Genomic DNA, 21,151 nt, shown 5'->3' with positions numbered 1-21,151 from the left:
CCATTCATTGCATCCATTTCTGAGAGAAAAATAGAGAGCAAATAAGAGAAAAAAAGAGAGAGAAAATAGTTTAGCTTTTGGGTATAATTGGGTTATGGGTTGTGAGTGGTTGTGAGTATTTTTAAGTGTTATGTAAACACTGAGTGTATTCCCTTTTTCAGTAATATATCTGCAGCCGGAGACGTAGGCATTATTGGCTGAACTCCGTTATCAATTATATGTGTGCAAATATTCCGCATTTATTTTTCACTTCCACAAATCTGACATTACAAGAAAATTCGGCATAATTTTCTCAACAACTGGTATCAGAGCTGGTTCAAAATTCTGCAATTTTTGTGAGGTACTGTTCATATGAATAGTAAACTCGCAAGTACTGTTCACATGAATAGTGAAAAATTTGTCAGCATTACAAATTTGTTCACAGACATGTTCTAAACACAGTGGTATACAGAAATTGTCAGAAACGATTTTGAGGAGAAGTCAGATTTGAGTGGGAGTGATGGCCGCAGATGAAGGAAAGGTGAAAATTGAAAAGTTCGATTGTACAGACTTTGGGTTTTGGAAGATGCAGATCGAGGATTATCTGTATAAAAAAAAGTTGTATCAACCTCTCACAAGAACAAAGCACATTGATATACGTTATCACTTCATCAGATCTCTGCTTGAGAATGAGGTGCTGACATTGAAAAAGATTGTAGGAAGCAAGAACCCAGCAGACATGCTAACAAAGGTGGTGACCATTGACAAACTGAAGTTGTGTTGAACTTCAGTTGACATGCTAGAATAACAGATCAGAAAAGACTGCTGCATTGATTGAGGTGTGAAGACAGATTGAAATCAGTCTTCAAGTGGGAGATTGTTGAAAAGTCAAAAATGGTGTGCCATTTTCGGTACCTAACATTCGGTTGAATGTTAGCGTTTTCGGTGCCTAACTTTGGTTGAAAAATTAGCAAATTGTGATGCTTTGTTGCCTATAAATACGAAGCTCTTCCATCCATTCATTGCATCCATTTCTGAGAGAAAAATAGAGAGCAAATAAGAGAAAGAAAAAGAGAGAAAATAGTTTAGCTTTTAGGTATAATTGGGTTATGGGTTGTGAGTATTTTTAAGTGTTATGTAAACACTGAGTGTATTCCCTTTTTCAGTAATATATCTGCAGCAGTCCGGAGACGTAGGCATTATTGACTGAACTTCGTTATCAATTTTGTGTGTGCAAATATTCCGCATTTATTTTTCACTTCCACAAATCTGACATTACAAGAAAATTCGGCATAATTTTCTCAACAAAACATTCATATGTTGTGTACATTTTCCCTTGCACACAACAATCAGAATCATTCTCTTGATTACACTGTCCTGGAGGAGCTTTTTTTCCTCTGATTCTCCCACTTGGTCGACACTTTTGAGCTTCAGAATACACACAACTTGTTAAAATGAGAGTAACCAATAAAAGAAAAGAGGCTTTGGAGCTAAAACTCTTCATATTTTTTTCCTATTGACCACTATTTTTTTCTCTCTTTTGTTCTTCTTATGAGTGCTTGATGCATGCATTGGGGTTTTGTTGGATATATATAGATTTTAAATTGCACATAAAGTAAATCATTTGGTTATGAAATAAGCTTGTTCATCACAGCAGAATACAATTGTTTTTGAGGTCAAAGAAGCAGCGTTACTCTACTTGTTTAGCCAATGATGATGACTACAATATCTTGTAGTTTAGTACTTTGTTCTATCAAGGCTTTCGATTAAACTGTTGAGGAAAGTGGATGTTTTATTAAATTTCTTGCTGCGGAGTTTCAGTAGAGATTGATAACCACAGCATACACATTCAGATTAATTAGTGCTTTATTCAATTGTTTGAGGGTCCTATTCAACTGATATGAATTGTCAACATCAGAGGCAATGTCCTGAAACGTAGGGAAGGGAAATTCCAAGTGCAATCATGCGAAGATTGAGTTAAATTATGAATACTAACTTGGAAATATCTTATAAGGGATAGAAATAGACGACTTACACTTAATTCAAATTAAATAATCTAACGATTAAAAATTTATCTAAAAAATATGTAAAAAAATATAATTTTTTAATTGTTAAATTATTTAATTTATATGATTAAAATTTGGTATAAAGTTAATTTCATAATCATCTATTTATAACATTACTGATTGGTTATGGCCACTATTTTCTTTAAAACTAGACTGAAAATTTTGAGAACAATAATGCTTATAAGATATAAGCACTATTGCTTCAACGTTTGAAAAAAGTGATTTTTAGGATAAAGTAAATGGTAATTTATTTTTAGAAATTTTATCAATAATTATTCTGTTTGGTTACACTTATAAAAGTATTTTTTATTTTAGTACATAGTTATAATTTTACCTTTTTTATAAGTTATTTAAAACAGCTTCTTTTAAAGAGGTAAAATCAAATTATTTTTGGTTTTTGATTTTTTTTCATAATCTTAAATCAAACAATCGATGAAATAAAAAAAAGAAATCATGACAAAATCTTAAACAAACAGGCCAATAATAAAGAGTGAAGTTGTAGTCTCCATCGATCAGAAAATTACAAAGGATAGAGTCAAAATCAGTGTGCATATATATGTAGGTCTCTCTTCTACATAGATTCTGCCTGCCGTATATGCAACTTTGTTGTCTCTAGTTCTTGCTACCCAGCTAAGTTGGACACTTGAATTGTTTTTTTGTCTCTTTCTGATCACCAAATGTTTTCTAAACATGGACAAGTTACAGTTAACTTAGAAAGAAATCAAATTAAAAATATTATCGACATTTGAATTTATAAGTGGTAGACAACTTATAAAATAAATTAGCAAATACAGTGGGAAGCGTCAATCATCAACACCACACAGAACCATTTAACTTATGATATTTTTATGTTTAACTAAAAACGAAAGCAATATATGATATGAATTATTCAACCAGCTCTCTAAAGTTTACATTCTTGAGTAGCAACGTTGCGAGTTCTACTCCTTATATATGGGCAGAGATTCAAGGATGGCAAATTCCTCAAAGTTTTTCTTAAAGAACTTGTCTACAAAGATTAGCTTTTGAATAAAATATCAGATAATATTAGATGGTACTAAGTATCAAATTGCATGTGTAATATTATATCTATAACACTTTTAAAAAAATAAATCTTGTCAATTTAATTATTGAATTACATGATATTTTATTAGAAATGCATAAACATATAATTTAGTAGTAAATATTTACTCACATTTTAAATAGTACATTGTACATTAAAATAAAATAATGTAATAAAACATTCATCAACTTTATATTATATAAAGCTTTATAAATTTAATAAGTTATTTTAATAAGCTTTTTGGTATAATTTATTAATTATGGGTAGAGTTTATATATAAATCATTATTTAAAAAATTACTTAAAATAAATAGTTATCCAAACACAGCATATATAAATATATCGATGTAATTTAATCTTCTTTATCAAAATTTACATGCAGATTCCAACGTAACAGTTGATAAATAATTTTTTACGGGTTGAAATGTATATTTAGTTTACTTGGCCATTCTGTATTTTGGTAATTTTATTAATGGATCATTAATATGAATTTTATTGTTTTTATTTCACTAGATAAATGTAACGAATTATGCATTAAAATCCTATTGTGCTCTAACAAGCTCTTAGGGACATCATATATACAGACATATTTGATTTGTTTTGATCAGTAGTATATATTAAATTATAAACGGTTTCTTAAAGACACTTAGCAAGAACTTATATATAATAATTTTTTATAAAAATAATAAGATCAAATACATTAAAAATCATATAGCAACATTAAATACTATAGTTCTTAATATTTACTAATTTTTATTATATATCATTCGAGATACGTTTAAAATAATCGAATTATAAACTAAGATTGAGCTGTATGAACAAAAAGCATTAGTTAATAAGAGTTTGTGTAATTGCCTTGTACACATCAATTAGAATCGATCTCCCAATTGGTTATATATACACATCCTAGAGGGCCTTTTCCCCCTCTTATTCTGTCACTTGGGCGGCATTTTTTAGCTTCATACACACAACTTGTTAAAAGAGAGTAGCTAATAAAATAACTTAAAGAGGCTTTGGAGCAAAATATCTTCATTCTGCCTATGCAACTCTTGTTTCTCTTTTTTGTTGTCCTACATGTTTAGTGCTAGATGCGTAGGTGAAAATTTTATTAGGCAACTATAGAAGAAATTAAGTGGACAATTAAACGACATACCGAAGGTCCATGCTATCATCCAAATATTGCGTACCTTGCATGTATATAAACAAATTGAAATTGTTACCATGGTATATATCTTGCTCCAATAATAAATTTTATATATTTAGAAAGCTTTGTTTATGCATGCTATAATAAGATCATATTTCTGCTTTGCGTCTTACATAAATAAATTACCTAAAGCCTAAAGAAAATTGGAATCAGAATAAGACACAAATAAAGCAAGATTTACACTTAATTTATGTAAATGACTGTGATTACACGTCAACAATTTCATATAATTTAAAAATTGATTGATATTTTATCCCATCGTTATACTATTTATAATATTAGTAAATATTTATAACTGGATTATATATAATTACGTACTTTTTAATAAAGTATTACATTATTCAATAATTGAATTGATAGTTTTTTTAATAAAGTTTTATTAAATGTGTGATCATGTTACACAATTTTATTCCATTAAATCATATTTTACCTTATATAAAAAGCTAAATTCTATAGATAACCTCTCTAAGAAGAAACGAGACCCACCTTTACGCTATGGGTTTGTTCCCATAAATAAGGACTAGAACTTATAACAAGTCAAATATAAAACCTTATTTAGTATGAATTTTATTTTTTTGACATAACATGCTGTTTAAATTTTGAAATGTAAGTTTAGTGAATCGTTTTCTTTTATGTTCTTTAGATTTCATATAAATTATCTAAACCGTTCTCTTGCCACTTTACCATATCCTTGTTCTGTATTATAGGAACGACAATAAGCATGAGGTATATATGAACTTTGTTTAATTAAATTATAGAGGCCAACTATAGCATTCTCAATTTTAAAGTGTATCTATTTATAAATATTATATTTATTTTCAAACTTTGAACTGTCCAAAAATTTTGCAGATAAGTTGCTAATTTCGTGATTTTGTTTCTGCTAATCACTTCTCAATGTAGATGGGAAGGAAATTTGAAAGAAAATATGTCCTCTAAATATATAAATGCAATGGATGAAACTATAAAATATCCCATTCCACCTAAGTAAAGGGTAGATTCTAAAGTGTCAGTAGAAGCATGCACAAATGTACCATCATTAAACATATAAAATTTATGTTGTTCCTAAGAACATAAATTTTAGAGCGCTGGTTCAATAATTCATATCATATTGCTTTTTCATTTTTAGTTGGACAAAATAGGGTTGTGTGTGGAGCTGATGATTGATCCTTCACGGATGCAACATAAATGAATTATGGAGATAAAAACGGAGTATCATAGCCTCCAATGTCATTAAGATTTTTTTTATTTGATTCCTTCTAAGTTAATAGTAATTTATCCATACATGTTTAGAAAATAACATTTGGTGATCAGAAATAGACAAAAGACCATTAGGAGTCCAACCTTAGGCATCAAGGAGGGAGACTACAAAGTTGCAAATACGGCAAGCAGAATCTATCTACAATACATGTTCACACTGATTATCATTTTTTATGATACATGGAGACTACACCTATACTTTTTATTATGTCTCGTTAGCATTGTTGTTCTCAAAATTTTCATCCTAGTTTTAAATGAATTAGTGGCCATAGCCTATCGGTAATGCTATAAACAGGTGGCCATTAAACTAACTTTATAAGATATTTCCTAGTTAGTATTCATAACTTAAACTTTGCATGATTGGAATTGGAATTTCCATTCCCTACGTTTCAGGACATGCCTCTGATGTTGACAATTTCATATCGATTGAATAGGACCCTCACACAATTGAATAAAGCACTAATTAATCTGAATGTGTATGCTGTGGTTATCAATCTCTACTGAAACTCCGCAGCAAGAAATTTAATAAAACATCCACTTTCCTCAACAGTTTAATCGAAAGCCTTGATAGAGCAAAGTACTAAACTACAAGATATTGTAGTCATCATCATTGGCTAAACAAGTAGAGTAACGCTGCTTCTTTGACCTCAAAAACAATTGTATTCTGCTGCGATGAACAAGCTTATTTCATAACCAAATGATTTACTTTATGTGCAATTTTAACATCTATATATATATCCAACAAAATCCCAATGCATGCATCAAGCACTCATAAGAAGAACAAAAGAGAGAAAAAAATAGTGGTCAATAGAAAAAAAAATGAAGAGTTTTAGCTCCAAAGCCTCTTTTCTTTTATTGGTTACTCTCTTTTTAACAAGTTGTGTGTATTCTGAAGCTCAAAAGTGTCGACCAAGTGGGAGAATCAGAGGAAAAAAAGCTCCTCCAGGACAGTGTAATCAAGAGAATGATTCTGATTGTTGTGTGCAAGGGAAAATGTACACAACATATGAATGTTCACCAGCAGTGTCCACACACACAAAGGCACAACTCACACTAAACAGTTTTGAAAAGGGTGGAGATGGAGGTGGCCCTTCAGAATGTGACAACCAATACCATTCTGATGACACTCCAGTGGTTGCACTTTCCACTGGATGGTTCAATCACAAGAGTAGGTGTCTCAATAATATTACCATCAGTGCCAATGGAAGAAGTGTGGTGGCTATGGTTGTTGATGAGTGTGACTCCACCATGGGATGTGATGAAGACCATGATTACCAGCCTCCATGTCCTAACAACGTTGTTGATGCCTCCAAGGCAGTCTGGAAAGCCTTGGGAGTTCCTCATGATCAATGGGGTGGCCTTGACATTACTTGGTCAGATGCTTCATAATGTATAAGAATAAATGTGTGCTTGTGTCTATGTGAATAATTGTGTGGTTATGTGATCTTTTATTTATCATTGTACTGTGTATCTTATATATATGTTATTGTTTTAGTGCTGTAAAATTGAAGTTTCATAACGCATGCACTAAATATATACTTTCTATCCATATAGTGCTCAATCTCAAATTAAACTCTTGCCTTTAGTTTACCAATCCAAATTCTTTCTTATAAGTGATCAAGCCCAAGAGAGATATATGAATACTATACATCACCTTCATTATGAAACATGGCTAGGACTGTATTTTTACCCTGATCAGGGAAAGTTGTGGGAAGATGAGACTAACTATCTCATTTTAAGATAAAGACATCCCAAATTTCATCTACCAAGTTAAAATATCGTTTTTTAACGTGTGTAATAGCATAATAATAATAATAATAATAATTTACTTTCACAGGATTTTATATATTATTAAATTAAATGCTACATTTTTAATAAAAATTTGTTATTTATTAATTTTTTATTATATGTTTTTGAACACGTTTGAAAAGCTGTTTAAAATATACATAAAAACCTGAACTATTTCCATACTTTTTTTCACGTAGCTTACCTCAGTTGGCAGAACTAGGAACTCCAGGGGAAAAGAAATATGGGTTTTATTCAACAATATTTCCTTTATAAATGACGATACAGCACCCCCAAAGTCAAGACGGGACCTAATTCTAAAGTCAAATGGTTGAGGAATCAACTAGGAATAATACTGAATGATTTTAGATATACTAAATATGCATACAAAAGTTGTTTTGTTTATATAATATGATAGATAAAGTAATTAAAAGGAGCAAAGCGACTCTTGCCCAACATATGGACACGTTATTTTAAAGAAAAACATAAGGATACATATTCTAACTTTAACACAATAGACAATAAAATTTTATATCATTAGGCTATATTATATTATTAAACTCGATTAAACAATTGTTATTTATTATATGATAGATAGATAATTAAAGGATCTTGTTACTTCGACTCTTAATATTAAAGATAAACAGTTAATAATAGTAAAATTTTATTAAAAAATTATTTATTATATTTTTATAATTTTAATACAATAATTGTATATTTTTTTATAAAAGAATTTTATCTGTGAAGGTTTAAATTCAATTTTAAAAGTTAAGATTACCAGAACTCATAATTAAAAACTAAAAAGTCACGGGACACAACAACATATGAACAGTACTTCAACAAATTAATCAAAACAGAAACTAAAAGGAGGACCATAAAAAAATAATGTTTATGGGTATTCAAGCCTATTTTTAATAAGTAAGAAAAATGGAAGTTCTATAAATTCCCATGGTCCATAAAAAAGCTGTAAGCCTGTAACAAGAACCAAGACACAAACAAGCACATGCCTAATAGTCATAAAAATAAAAATAAAAATCATAAGCATGGGTAATATAATTTCTACAAATGATTCAGATCATTTTTCTTAGAAAGCACCATATTGTAATTCTTTGCTAAGGACAACTAATATGGAACTAACCGAGAGACCAAGAAAGCCCAATTTGGCTTTGGCAATTTTATATTCGAAGAATAAAATCTTCACCATTTCAATCGCAATTTAATGAATGATTTTTCTAATGTGTTTCCAAAGACACATGTTAAAAAGTAAAATAATAATAATAATATATTTTTATTAAAAATTTAATATTAATAATATTAAATTTTATGATATCACATTGTTTTTAATAAAAATTTAGTAAGTACTTTGAAATTAGTAAGCATGGGACAAATATGTATAGAAAACCCCCATCCTTCCCAATGTACATCCTAACTGATGGGATCACTTTGGTTGTTTTTTGTGAATAGATTACTTTGACTTCATAAACTGCAGCAAACACTTTGGTTTTTCCTTGGGCCCAGTTGGCTGAAAACCCAATCCTTCACATCCTCCTTTGAGGAAGGGCAAAACTTATGTTCTTTCAAGTGTTTTTATATTGTTTATCAATTAAAGTTAGAATTTTATTTCGATAAAATATTTGAATTTAATGTTATTACAGATTATTAACATAAAAATCAAATTTTAGATAACAATACAAACCACACTTAAAAAACTGTACCAAAATTTTATCCTTTGGAGATCTAAGATACTCAACAAGTGGAAGGCTCCACTGCCAATCTGCCACCACTACAAAACCCAAAGAGGCACAACAAGAGGGTGAAAATAAGGCAAAATCATAGCAAAATGCATAGCATCATTTAGGAGAGGAAACAAATTTGTGACACTCTTTTTAGCCACTCATAAAAGAGAAACTGCCCCTGCTAAAGAAATTAAAAGAAATTAAAAGAATTTAAATATATAAATGATATTATTATCTTTTATATTTTTTATTTTTAAAAAAATACAAAAATTAAAATTTTTTCTTCTTCTAAAAATTAATATTTTTAAAAATAAATATATTTTAAAACTATCACTCTAAAAATATATTTTAAAAATTATATTTTTATTTTTTATAAATTTTTTAAAAAATATCACTCTAAAAATTAATATATTTTGAAAATTTTAATTTATTGCTATTTTTTTCTTTAATTTTTTTCAAAAAATACACATTATATATTTTTCTTCTTCTAAAAGTTAATATTTTTAAAATTCATATTTCTAATTTTTTTTATATTTTAAAAAATTTTCACTCTAAAAACTAACATTTAAAAAATTTGTTATTCTTTTTTTAATTAACATTGCACTTTTTAAAAAATATTTATTTTGTTCCTATTTTATTCATATAATAATTAATATAAAAAAATTCTAATAGACTAAAAAACTCTAAAAATAAAGAAACTCACAAAATTAAGTTTAGGAGAGTTTTAAGTGGTTTAGAAAAATCCCCTAACCCTTTCCTTCCAAATTAATTAACTCTCAAATAATAATTAAACTTTCTTAGTCTCTCTCTTCCCCTCTTAAATATAACTCTCAAATATATTTTAAGAAGCGATAGAGCAAGGTGCTTGTAACTTGTAAGTAGATACATTCGAACTTTTATTCTATTTTGTAATTTTTTTTAAAAGTCTTTATTGCACACAAGGTAAGAAATCTAACTCTAAAGTCTCTTATCAAATTTTTTTTATCTAATTAGTAAATTTAGAAAGTTTATATCATTAATTTAAGAGAATTTAAATTTAAAACTAAAATATACATTATTTAAACAAAATAACTTGAAAATTTACACTATTCTCGTAAAAATATATTTTGGAAGAATCACATATTTTAAAAGACGAAGAGAACTCAAGAAATACTTTAAAGAAAATTAATTATTAAAAATATTTTATAATAAATAATATTTTTCATAATTTTTTATCAATAATTCATGCAAATAATCTCGTTTAATAAAATAAGGTTATTGTTATAATTATTGATGTTAAAATTATGATTGTTCTAAAAGAACTAGAGTTGAATAGTTTCATTGTCAAGAAATTATTAAAATAATTAATTTTTCAACCAGTTATTAAAATACTTTTCATTACATCATACCGGTATTTATTTTATTTTTGTCTTCACCTGAAACGGATTGAGCCATTTGTTTAAACACGTCATCTTAAATATCATATTAGCACCTTTTAAAAAACATGAAATATGTCAACTTCAACCACTCATGACCTATTTGCTTTATTTGTCTAAATTTGATTTTAAGATAATTTTTTTTATCTGTTTCATCAATCTTATTTTAAACGTTACCAATTATTATTGTAAATATCTTAAAAATATTAATTTTGTTAACTACTATAATAAAATAAATTAATTTTATTAAATTATTTCTATTAATTTAGACATTTTCCACCTGTTTACACATTTTGCTGTATAACCAATGTTCCTTACATATTTCCACTACAAACATCTGATCTAATCCTACAAGTCCGAAAATTAAAACAAAACATACTTTGCAATTTTCCACAGCATGTGAAGACTTGTATCAATAATCATAAAGACTAAAGTGACAAAGACATGCTACACTTAAAGCCAGATTCAAACATTGGCAGAACAAAACAAGGGTCTATACTATATTTACAACATGCAATCAGTGAGAGCAGGCAACCTGCGGAAGAAACTGATTGGTGGTGCTGGTGTCTTGCCCCTAAGCTTAGGATGTCTCATTGAGTAAAATCCAGCAAGAATTATCATCATTTGTGGGGGTGTCACATACAACACTATAGCAGACACAAGGCAAAACACCATGAATATTGAAGTGGCACGTGGATCCCTCCAGTTTAGAAGTGCATGCACTCTTTCTCCTTGTGTAGCAATTTGTCCAACAACACTTTGAACTCTCCCTGCCAAGCTTCTTAACCTATCATACCTCCAACGAACTATATCTGAACTCTTTGTGGTTGGAAATGTGTCTAACTCCTCATCAAGTTCATCAGGATTGATCATATCAGTACAAGAAATTTTAGTGTCCATGTGAGGAGGGAACCTTGGACGAAACCTCCATTTCCACATTCCTATCACAAACATGTAAAGGAACGTGGTTGGTAGAATAAGTTCAGGGAAACACACAAGCATTAAGTAGAGAATGTGCACTAGTACTGTTGTGAAAGGGTTCTTCCATGTGGCTATTTCTCCTAACCAACTTGCAACCCTGTTTAGTCCTGAAAACACTTCTTTGAGACGGTTGAAGTTGGCTTTGCTGCGTCTCATGCTCCATAGATGAGAATCTGAGTCAGACATGTACTCAACCACTTCTCTTCTTAGAGGAGGTTCTGCCCTGGCAAGTCTTGCTGCCACAATGTTCACTGCTTGGTGTCTAAGCCTTTCTTGGTCCATAATGTTAAGGGGTTTTGTGTAGTGCATTTTTGGCAAATGGGGTTTGAAATATAAAGCCATCATGTTTATCGTGGAGGTGCTAGAGAAACGTATGGCTAAGTGAACTTCACCGTTCTTCTTGAGGCCAGAATTTTGCACTGACAATAATGGATAAGAGTGTGTATAAATGCGGCCAGTTTCTAGTGTTGAGATCCTTATCCGAACCTTACCAATCTTGGAATCTTTGTTACCATTTGAAGAATTGTGAAGCTGTGCATTGTCAAACACCCCCAACGTGAGAACTGTGGCTGTGTCATAAACTTCCCAAGTGTATTGCTCATTGTACTTTGGGTTTAGATTGTCAACAATGGTTCTAGTGCGCACCCATTTGTGGCCATACTTTGCCACACAGTAGGTATCTGATGTTCCCCTTCCCTCCCTAGTTTTGGTTGGCAACACATCAGCATTCAAAATGCCAAGTTCTAAGACACCAACTGGCTTCTTCCAAAGCTGCCTAGTGGTTGGCCTAAGATCACTACTGTAATATGTTGACTCATCTAGCACATGGTATCCACCATCAAGAAAAACTATGACATGGATTCTGCTGAAGAACTTGTCCTTCTCTTTCTTTTTCCCTTGCTCTTCCATAGCAGATGACATGGACTTTTCAAGGTGAAACCACTTACCACGGATAGGTCTATCATCAGCACGCTTTTCAATTGTGCTTATAGGAATAATAACATTACCAATAGTCTCATCCTTGTTAGGACCAATCCGATCTTCAACTTGAAGGATCAAAGGCTCTTCAAAGGGTTCAGATGCAACAAACATTAGCTCCTGATTCCACTGAGGGTTCATGACCCTTGATTGAACTGGCCTTGTCTTCAAAATCTGGTTGCCAATTTGTACCTTAACATAAGCATCTAGAACTTTAGACTTGTCAGATGGAACCAAGTCCTGTGCCTCAATCACTTTGACACGCAAATACCATAATCTGGGGGAGTGGTATACTTTTGATCTAATCTGAGCATAGTTAGACGTTGTGCTTCCATCAGGGGAGACAGCATCGGAATGCCATGCATCTTGAAAAGCCTCATCAGCTTGTGTGCCCAACCAAACAGCAAGCATCAACTCTCCTTTCTTTTCTCCATTCTTGTTCTCAATTCTATACCACTCAGGAGCCAATGGACTATCAGGTGGAACACGTCTAGGAACGTCATACAAATCAAACTTCACTGTTCCAACAACATCATCAACTATCCTGTCCTTGTCTTTCACCACAACTTCAAGAGTAGTTGATTGCTGATTGTCCTTGGCAAAGGCAAACACCTTGTTCCATTCGGGGTTTTGGTTTTTCTCAAAGTGGTTGGTACTTCCCTTGAAGTTTCCAACCTTCACCACCACATAAGGGTCAAGGCTACCTGTCATATCCATTGTTGGAAGGTCACGGGCTTTTACAACTCTCACAAAAAGGTACTGCATTGGTTCAACAAGATCATAGCTGCTGGATGTGGCTGGCCTATTCCCACGGAGAACCCTTCCACCAACAACTCGTCCCCCTCCAAGAATAGGACTAGTTTCTTTCACTGCATAATCCATTGGAGATGCTGGTCCTGCAAAGGCTTGAAAAATTTTTGGAGGAGCCTGTGCTGATTTCATTTCATGCATCCCAAAGCTTACGCTGGGCTTGGCATCTGCTGCAGGCTTAGAATGTTCATTGTTTGATTTTGAAATGTTATGAAATGTGTGCCTTGGCTCAGTTTTCTTTCTAGATATATTGTTGAGGATTGAGTTTGTAAATGACACTGGTGGAATTTGGTCTTGTGCTATGTTTTGATCAGTGTTGAGTAAGGATTCCATTGCAGGAAGAGGATTTGACGCTCTTATAGAAGGGTCATCTGTAACAAAAACCTTCAAACCAAGCTCTCCTTTTGAGCGAGAAAAAATGCCTCTCTTTTCCAAAGGGTAGTGCAAAAGAACAGCATCAGAATATGGGACAAATGAGGTTCCAGTGAGCCGAACCTTTCCAAGAACTACTTTGGAGCAATTACTTTTATTGTAGTGGTAGATACAGGCTTCAAGAGTGTGGTGTGGTAACTTGCTTGGATCAGTAATGTTGAAGTAAAAGCTCTCATTCCAAACAGGACTCAGATCTTTATCTTTAGTTGTTGTTCTAAATCTCTGACCATCAAAGTGAAGTTCCACAAAAGTACTAGATGAGCCTTGCCCATCTTTGGGCACAAGGTCATGAGCACTCACAACTTCTACACCTAGCTTGAAATTGTTCATTGCCAATATGTAGTTTGCAGCAAGAGAGAATAATAGTTACACTGATACCTGAGAAAAATTAAAAAGAAATCAATTAGGTTCAAGATTTATTGTAACCCATTAAATATATGTCAGAGGGACAAATTAACAGCCTAGTTTTTGTATAATATATGTATATATCTTGGGAGTGGATTGGCAACCAAAAATCAGTTTATGCTTTTCTATTAATAAATTCAAAGATGAATCATTTCTAGCATACTAAAGCCATTTCATGAAACATAAACATGGCCGAGAAATTCTCTTTGTAAAAGAAAAAACAACACGTTCTATTGAAAACTTGAGTTTTGAGTTGCTATCGTAATATCCAGGTGGATGGTTGGAAGCCCACATATAAAATAAACATGCTAATTACTTAATGATAGATATTCTCAATTTCTCATGGTTTGACTTATTAAATAAAGGCATGAAATGTTCAAATTGAAACTTGATTTTATTTCTTTTTCTAAAAGTAATAAATAACAATCAGAAATCGTGTGAAAGCATAAATTACACCGCTACCCCTCTATTCCCATCTCAAATTAATATTATATCTAAAATGGAGAAAAACAACATTAAGTTATGAATTATGAATGAGTTTTTTAAATAATAAATAAGGGAGAAAACGTAAAAAAAGATATATATTAGAAAAAGGAAATGAAAGATGTCGTGAAAAAGACGTAATACTTCAAGCACAACACAAGCAATAAGAAAGAGGAAAATTATCCAACTAATCCCACAACCGTCTTCTCCGTAATCAAAAAGCAAGACAAGAATAAAAAAGAACCTTTCTTTTTTTATACTTATTCGAGAACAGGGATTAAAGGCATGGACTCATTGCATATTCAGGGGGTTGTGACGAGAATCTTCATATTACATAAAGCAAAAACAGAACTTTCAAAAGAAAATTAAGGATTCATGAACTCCCCTGTGATTATGACATGTATTCCATCTAATTTTGCAAGTAAAGAAGCTGAACTAGTCCCTTGTGTTATCCACTAGTTTTAACCTTTTAGCTGAATCAAACACACACACACACACACTTGACACACGCTAATATTTTCAAAATTGAAGTTAGAGGAACCTTTGGAAGATTTTATTGAATAAACTTATTTCAATAAACCTTTCATTATAGCTCGTAACAATAAGCTCTGCTTAGTTTATTTTAATAATTTTATGATCAAATTTATGGGATAAACCGTTGTGTAAAAAAAATTTGAATAGAACCTTAATTATGTTATGTTTACAAGTACACATTAAAAGTGAAAAGCGGTGAAGCAGAGGAGTTGGTCTTCTGAAGAGGCAAAAAATCCCATTAAACTTTTCCAAAAAGAAAACCAGTTTGAAGAGATTGTTCAAACACTTGTTATTTTTTGAAAATACAAAGGCCAGAATCAACTAGTCTCTCTCCATGACCAAACATCCCAACCCCATAGGAGAAGATTAATTAATAAAAAATAAAATTAAAGCTTCGAGGACTACACATTCAACAGCCACCAAAGGTTACCAAAAGGCACAAATTTGTTCTCACTAGATACATACAAAACCCAACTAGGAATGAGCTAAAAACTTGACATACCCAGAAAAGAAAGAAGAAGAGGAAGAAAAGCATGAAACTAACCTGGGTGTTTGAAGAGCTGAACAGGTTAAAGAGAAACAAAAAGAAGGCCTTTGAGATGTTGGATGTAACAAAGAGAATTAAAAAAAGAAGGGTTGTGGTTCTGGGATGGTTCCCACGTAGAAAGAGAAAGTCGTTGAAAACGAGTGAAATGAAAATGCTATACATTCACGTCCAAATTTAATTGAATATGTCTTTGCATTCTTCATTTGCTTCCAAAGAGAGAGAGAGAGAGAGAGTCGTACTTCTAAGAATGTCCGTTTCAGTTTGTTCTGTTGTTCAAGACAACCTCGGTCTTCGTTTTGCTTCTCTCTTTTCCCCCCGCGTCACACGTGTCCTTCGTTTATTTGCTCATTTCAAACTATTAAAAACTTGCATGCTTAATCCATATGCTGATCTGTAATATTAATTTTATTATATAAATTATTAAAGTGAAAGTTAATTTTTATCGAGAAATAATTTATAATGTTGTACTTAAATTTTATTTCATCTGATAAATAAATAACAAAACGGTTAGTACTTCATATTAAATTTAAAATATAATTATTTGTAACAAAATGCTTACTAAACTAGTAAAAAAGTAATCAGTTTTTTCATAATATGAATTAAATAAGTATTTGATTTAATTAGTAATTAATACAATTTATAAGGTTATCTTTTTTAGGTGAGGCCACAGTGTTGACTCCATATGTATGATTGTGGCTTTGGGTGTTCATGATAAGTTTGAAGTTTAGTTTTAATTAGCTCTGTATTTATATATTAATATAAGAATGAAATTGACAATAAAGGTTTTCATGATTTCCTTTTTAATTATTATAACAAGACATTGTAGCTACTATGTCACTCATATCTTACCTGTGATCCGAATCATATAAATTTTTTTTCAATAACTAAAGATAAAGTTAGCTGGGTTAATACAATAAAGAGAGAAAATTTTCTGAATATGAAAATCAGACATAAAAAAAAGTATTTTTTTATTATAAATATATTTAATATATATAACAATTTGAAGTCCTAGTAAATTATGAAGAGGGGCTTCTCCTGTGGTGATGAACATATGCTTTGTTTTTGCAATTTCTTAATTCAATTTCATTGTATTATAAATCTATAGAAGTTAGGTAACAAAGAAAAGTCAATGGACTCCTCTTAAGTCCTCCAATGTGCCCTTTAGCTTATACGACCATCTAAATTAATAGTCTTGGGATATAATTTAAAGAAAAAAAAAACAATAAAGAGATGGTTATTTCCGTCAAGTCATTAAAGACTTTAAAAATAAACGCAGAGAGTTCCTTTAAACCATGAAAGATCAAGATTGATGTGTCTTTTGTCTTAAAGTAATTAAACAATTACTTACATAAACAAAAATATTTGCTACTAAATAAACAAAGACTTGCCCATCTCTTTACAGATTGAGCCTTTTTAACCCATGCATTAGTACGTAGCTAAAATGAATAAATTATTATTTTTAAAATAAATTTTAGACATGGCAAAATATATTGATTTAAAATATAAGAGAGATTTTTAGTGAATATAATTGAGATTTTGACTCATGAAGATAATATATCGTATTATAAATCTGTCCCTACATTATACATATCTTAATACTCGAGAACACAATTTTCTATCTTTCTTTTTTGCAATAACACAGAATTCTTTGGCTTGATTTTAAATATCCGTATTGATTGTTTTAGTTTTTAACTTTTTAAATAACCTAAAAAAAATTAAATGAATATATTATTTTATAAATTTAGATATTTGGATATTAAAGAAATTTTTTAGAAATATATGTGTGTGTGTGTTAAGAAATTATGTCTAAATTTACGTATTTTACTTTCTTATAAAAATATTTTATATATATATATATATTTATAAGTATCAAATTTACATTTATAATATTTAATAACTTTTTATTAAGTGGAATATTATCTCATCAGTCTATATATATTACTTAATAAACAACCGACCATCCATATAATAAGCTTAGCATTTTGGTACTTTTAAAATGTCTGCATGGTATGTCACGATGATTGGTGAATGGCAACTACAGTTTAAAATTTTAAAATGAGGTGCACAAAATAGTAGTAAAACTTGATAAAAGAAAATAAAAACTATTAACAAAAAGTAATTGCAATTTGTAATAAATAAACATCGTGTGGGCATGCAACATGTTATAAAAATCAGTTGTGTGCGACTAGCAATCAATGGAAAGAATATACAATATTTTTTGAAATGATATAAATGTATATAATAAATGAATCAGACATTCAGTAAATTGATAAATTGTTCAGTATTTCTTTTTCTAAACCACCGATAGGATTGGCTATATGCAGTGTAATCTTACAACAAAAATTTGCTAAAATATTGTCCATTTATCTTAATAATTATCTTTTCATAGGTTATTGTTCATCACAGTGTACATGCAGGTGTATCGCTTGGTGAGTTGACCATGGACTCAACCAAATACTGCCTCCATAGACCATCCAATGGACAGGCCAAAATTTCTGAACAAATCTCAACAGCTCCTTCAGGTATGGTTGGTTTAAATTTCAAGAGCCTTGCATATTCAGTCAATAGATGAAACATGTAATCATACACAAATTTCATCTTTAGGTTCTCTTCAATGAATCTTGTCCCTGCTTTTCCAATCTCTTCTGCCTGGTGTTTATATACTCACACAAAAAGAAGTACCATTTAAGTTGTAATTAAAAAATATATATTATTAAAGAATAAAAAAAATTATTACAAATTATGTTGCTAATATTTTTCATTGTTAAAGAGCTTCTTAATTCAATTAGCATTTTATATTAACAAATCTTAAAGGATGATGGTAGAAGAAACATATAGATGTATTTACCTTTTCTGGATTTGCATTGCCCCAGTCAACAGCATATTTAACATCCTCGCATATGCTTTGATTGCTGATGGGCCAATAGTGCTGCCGAGGTACCAAACTTCTTGTAAAGAAATCATAGTATATAGGCTCAATGAACAAGGTCATGGAGTCACATGCTAATATATACTTTTCACTCACAGACCATGCTACTCCCTCCACATAAATCTTGTACCTTTGTGTGAAAAAGTAACAAATCTAGCAATTAATTTACTTATCAGACAATAAATAATCATAACAGTAAGTTACAGAAAGTGCATGAAATTTTTTTTATTGGATAGTTAATTACCTGTGGGTACATTGGTCTTCTAGTTTTGTGTTCTGGAACCCTTTGTCAATTTCCTTGTCCCAATGCTAAAAACAAACAACTAATTATATGTATCTTGAAGGGTTTCACAAACTATAGTAATATTTTCATTTGAGACTACATATTTACCAGGGAATATATGTGAGCATATGAACCATGTTGGTCTGAAGCATTGCATTTCTTGAGCTTATACCTATTTAAGGACACTCTTATGTTGCCCTTCCAAAAGGCAGAGGGTACCCTATCCTTCCATTTAATCTTCTTGTTGCTTTCTTGTATGTTCTGCAACACCGCCTCCCATGGTCTTATTCCAACCTCAGCCCTTGAAAGGAAAAAATAAATTATGTATTAGTATTTGGAATATTAATGAAAATATAAGTGTCAATTTATAAAAGAGTGAAACACAATCTTCATTTATGCAAAATTGGTGTCTCTTTCTCATACCATGACACCGTATATATGTATCATGTTTTAAAGAAGAATGAGACGGCACAATTCCTTGAAGCAAAAGCAGATATAGATAAATTCTTTTCCAAATTAACTTGAAAAATCCTAACAAACTCAGCAGAAAATAGTAGTAATTAAATGTAGAAACTTTACCATCCCCAGAAGGACCAATCAGGAAAGACAATGTCATAAGCATTTTTCTGCCCACAATAATGAAAAACAGGTGGTGGTGACATGGGTTGTGATCCTTGGAAATTTTGTTTCTGCACCACCGTTACATCACCAGTTGCAAACAATAGTTCCAAATCAGGTATCCTTCCAGGGTATAACCTTAGAAGCTGTAAAATACCCCATATTGTGAACAAATCCCTAGTCTGAAATGAACCCTCATATTTTTCTAAATAAGCTTTTCCTTGTATAATCACAAGCCTAAACTGTGAAATATTTTCCCCCCTCTCAACCATTTCCCTTGTGATTCCTGTGCTCTTCCATGGTTTAAGATCTTCATGAATCCATTTGAAGTGCTCTGGACATGTTGATGCAGCTGATGAATCTTGATCTTGCTCAAATGTTGTCAGGTAATAATCTTTTGGACAAGTTGATGTCATGCTTCCATTGAAGCAATTCAGTGTGAATTGGATTTGTTGCCTACTGAAGGATGTGAGTGTTTTGGAAACATAAGTGCTTGTGGTTTTGAGCTGAAAGACAATAAGTAAAACAATTGTGAAATGTTATGCATTAGACATTAAGTATTGATACGTATTTGTACAATTTTATGTGCATCTCTATAATGATATGAAAAAGATTAATATAATTAAGTATTCCTTCATTAGTAATAACAATAATAACAAATGCCATTTATTTTTATTAATAAGAAATTGTTTGATTTGTTTTCATTACCCTTCTTTTTCTCTACCATATAACTCTCTCTCTCCTCTTTTTATTTTTTTCCTTTAAAATCATTCTATGTTTTCATGTTTGAAAAATGCGTTCCTTTTAAAATTTGCCCCAATCCATTTATTGGTCTTGTCTACTAATTACTTTTTATTGATATCCATTTAAATATTAATTAAGAAACACTTTTAATTATTGAAGATCTGTTCTATGTTTTATTACAAAATTGACACCTTCCTTATTTCAATGTTTAAAGCTTGATTTTATATGATATTTTATTTTTGAAATTTTAAATTGTTTCCTTTTTGCATCTACTGGGATTTGAATGAAATTTCTTCTCTTTAATGGAGAAAATGGAGACTGAATAATTTGAAATTGATATTGGTTTCATGTAATATGATATCCTAATTAGATGTTATAAAAGATAAAGCACAACTTTACATAATAATCATATAATTATATAAAGAAATAGATCATAACAAAATTAATTTCAAATACAAATTAAATATTATTAAATACTTCTAATGTATTTCAACATTTTTCATTGATATCAGAAAAATTTTCAAATTGTTTAGTTTCAGACAACATTTTTACTTTCAGCTTAAATTGCAAAATAAATTATTTTATATTTTAAAAGCTTATGCAGAAAGTTTTAAAAAATATAATTTTTTATTTTTATACAAACTTTAATATTTAAAAAAATTAATATTTTTAAAAATCAAACAAACTCTAAATTTGAATGTCATTTCTGAGAAACCAAAAAGTTAATTGAGGAACAAAAATTAAAACATCCTTTATGATATTTGAGAATGAAACTAATACAAAAGAAAAAATTTAGGTAATCTGCATAAAAGGCACATAAAAATTGAAAAAGTGAGAGATTAATCAAATTCTTTTTACTTTACACGTCTTCTCATTTAAAAAAACAGAACCACAAACAAAAAGAAC

At 30.5% G+C, this 21,151-nt stretch overlaps 3 protein-coding genes across 6 annotated transcripts; 1 reads left to right on the top strand and 2 right to left on the bottom strand.

The window, feature by feature from the left end:
- The first annotated feature begins 6,384 nt into the window (after window positions 1-6,384).
- LOC113862479 (putative ripening-related protein 1) lies at window positions 6,385-6,954 on the top strand. Its single transcript, XM_027495564.1, has one exon. The coding sequence runs from the start codon at window positions 6,385-6,387 to the stop codon at window positions 6,952-6,954; it is 570 nt and encodes a 189-aa protein (XP_027351365.1).
- Window positions 6,955-10,731: 3,777 nt separating this feature from the next.
- Window positions 10,732-21,120, bottom strand: LOC113861174 (FT-interacting protein 7-like). 4 transcript variants are annotated; one of them, XM_027493812.1, is made up of 2 exons: window positions 15,669-15,939; window positions 10,732-14,080 (listed from the first exon to the last, which is right to left on the bottom strand). In XM_027493812.1, exon 2 carries the CDS (start codon window positions 14,030-14,032, stop codon window positions 11,006-11,008), a length of 3,027 nt encoding a protein of 1,008 aa, XP_027349613.1. In that variant the 5' UTR covers window positions 14,033-14,080; window positions 15,669-15,939; the 3' UTR covers window positions 10,732-11,005. The 4 variants fall into 4 exon arrangements, with proteins under 4 accessions (XP_027349613.1, XP_027349616.1, XP_027349615.1 ...); XM_027493815.1 differs by lacking the exon at window positions 15,669-15,939 and adding an exon at window positions 21,111-21,120 and having other exon boundaries at window positions 10,893-13,350; XM_027493814.1 differs by lacking the exon at window positions 15,669-15,939 and having other exon boundaries at window positions 10,893-13,498; window positions 13,550-14,032.
- On the bottom strand, window positions 18,072-19,998 carry LOC113860699 (O-glucosyltransferase rumi-like). The gene is made up of 5 exons (XM_027493188.1): window positions 19,463-19,998; window positions 18,992-19,184; window positions 18,845-18,909; window positions 18,520-18,730; window positions 18,072-18,320 (listed from the first exon to the last, which is right to left on the bottom strand). Exons 1-5 carry the CDS (start codon window positions 19,915-19,917, stop codon window positions 18,072-18,074), a joined length of 1,173 nt encoding a protein of 390 aa, XP_027348989.1. The 5' UTR covers window positions 19,918-19,998.
- Window positions 21,121-21,151: the final 31 nt, after the last annotated feature.

The sequence above is a fragment of the Abrus precatorius genome, unplaced genomic scaffold (genome assembly GCF_003935025.1).
Source record: "Abrus precatorius isolate BTA unplaced genomic scaffold, Abrus_2018 Scaffold3, whole genome shotgun sequence".
Taxonomy (NCBI): Eukaryota; Viridiplantae; Streptophyta; class Magnoliopsida; order Fabales; family Fabaceae; genus Abrus; species Abrus precatorius.
Note: the sequence above shows the minus strand (reverse complement) of the source record. Positions and strands in the feature narration are given on the sequence as shown.

Coding starts and splice junctions, on each gene's coding strand:
- LOC113862479 (XM_027495564.1), top strand. CDS start 6,385: ATGAAGAGTTTTAGCTCCAAAGCCTCTTTTCTTTTATTGGTTACTCTC.
- LOC113861174 (XM_027493812.1), bottom strand. CDS start 14,032: ATGAACAATTTCAAGCTAGGTGTAGAAGTTGTGAGTGCTCATGACCTT.
- LOC113860699 (XM_027493188.1), bottom strand. CDS start 19,917: ATGACATCAACTTGTCCAAAAGATTATTACCTGACAACATTTGAGCAA. Junction 18,731..18,844: donor GAAGACCAATGTACCCACAG/GTAATTAACTAT, acceptor TTTCACACAAAG/GTACAAGATTTATGTGGAGG. Junction 18,321..18,519: donor GCAATGCAAATCCAGAAAAG/GTAAATACATCT, acceptor TATAAACACCAG/GCAGAAGAGATTGGAAAAGC.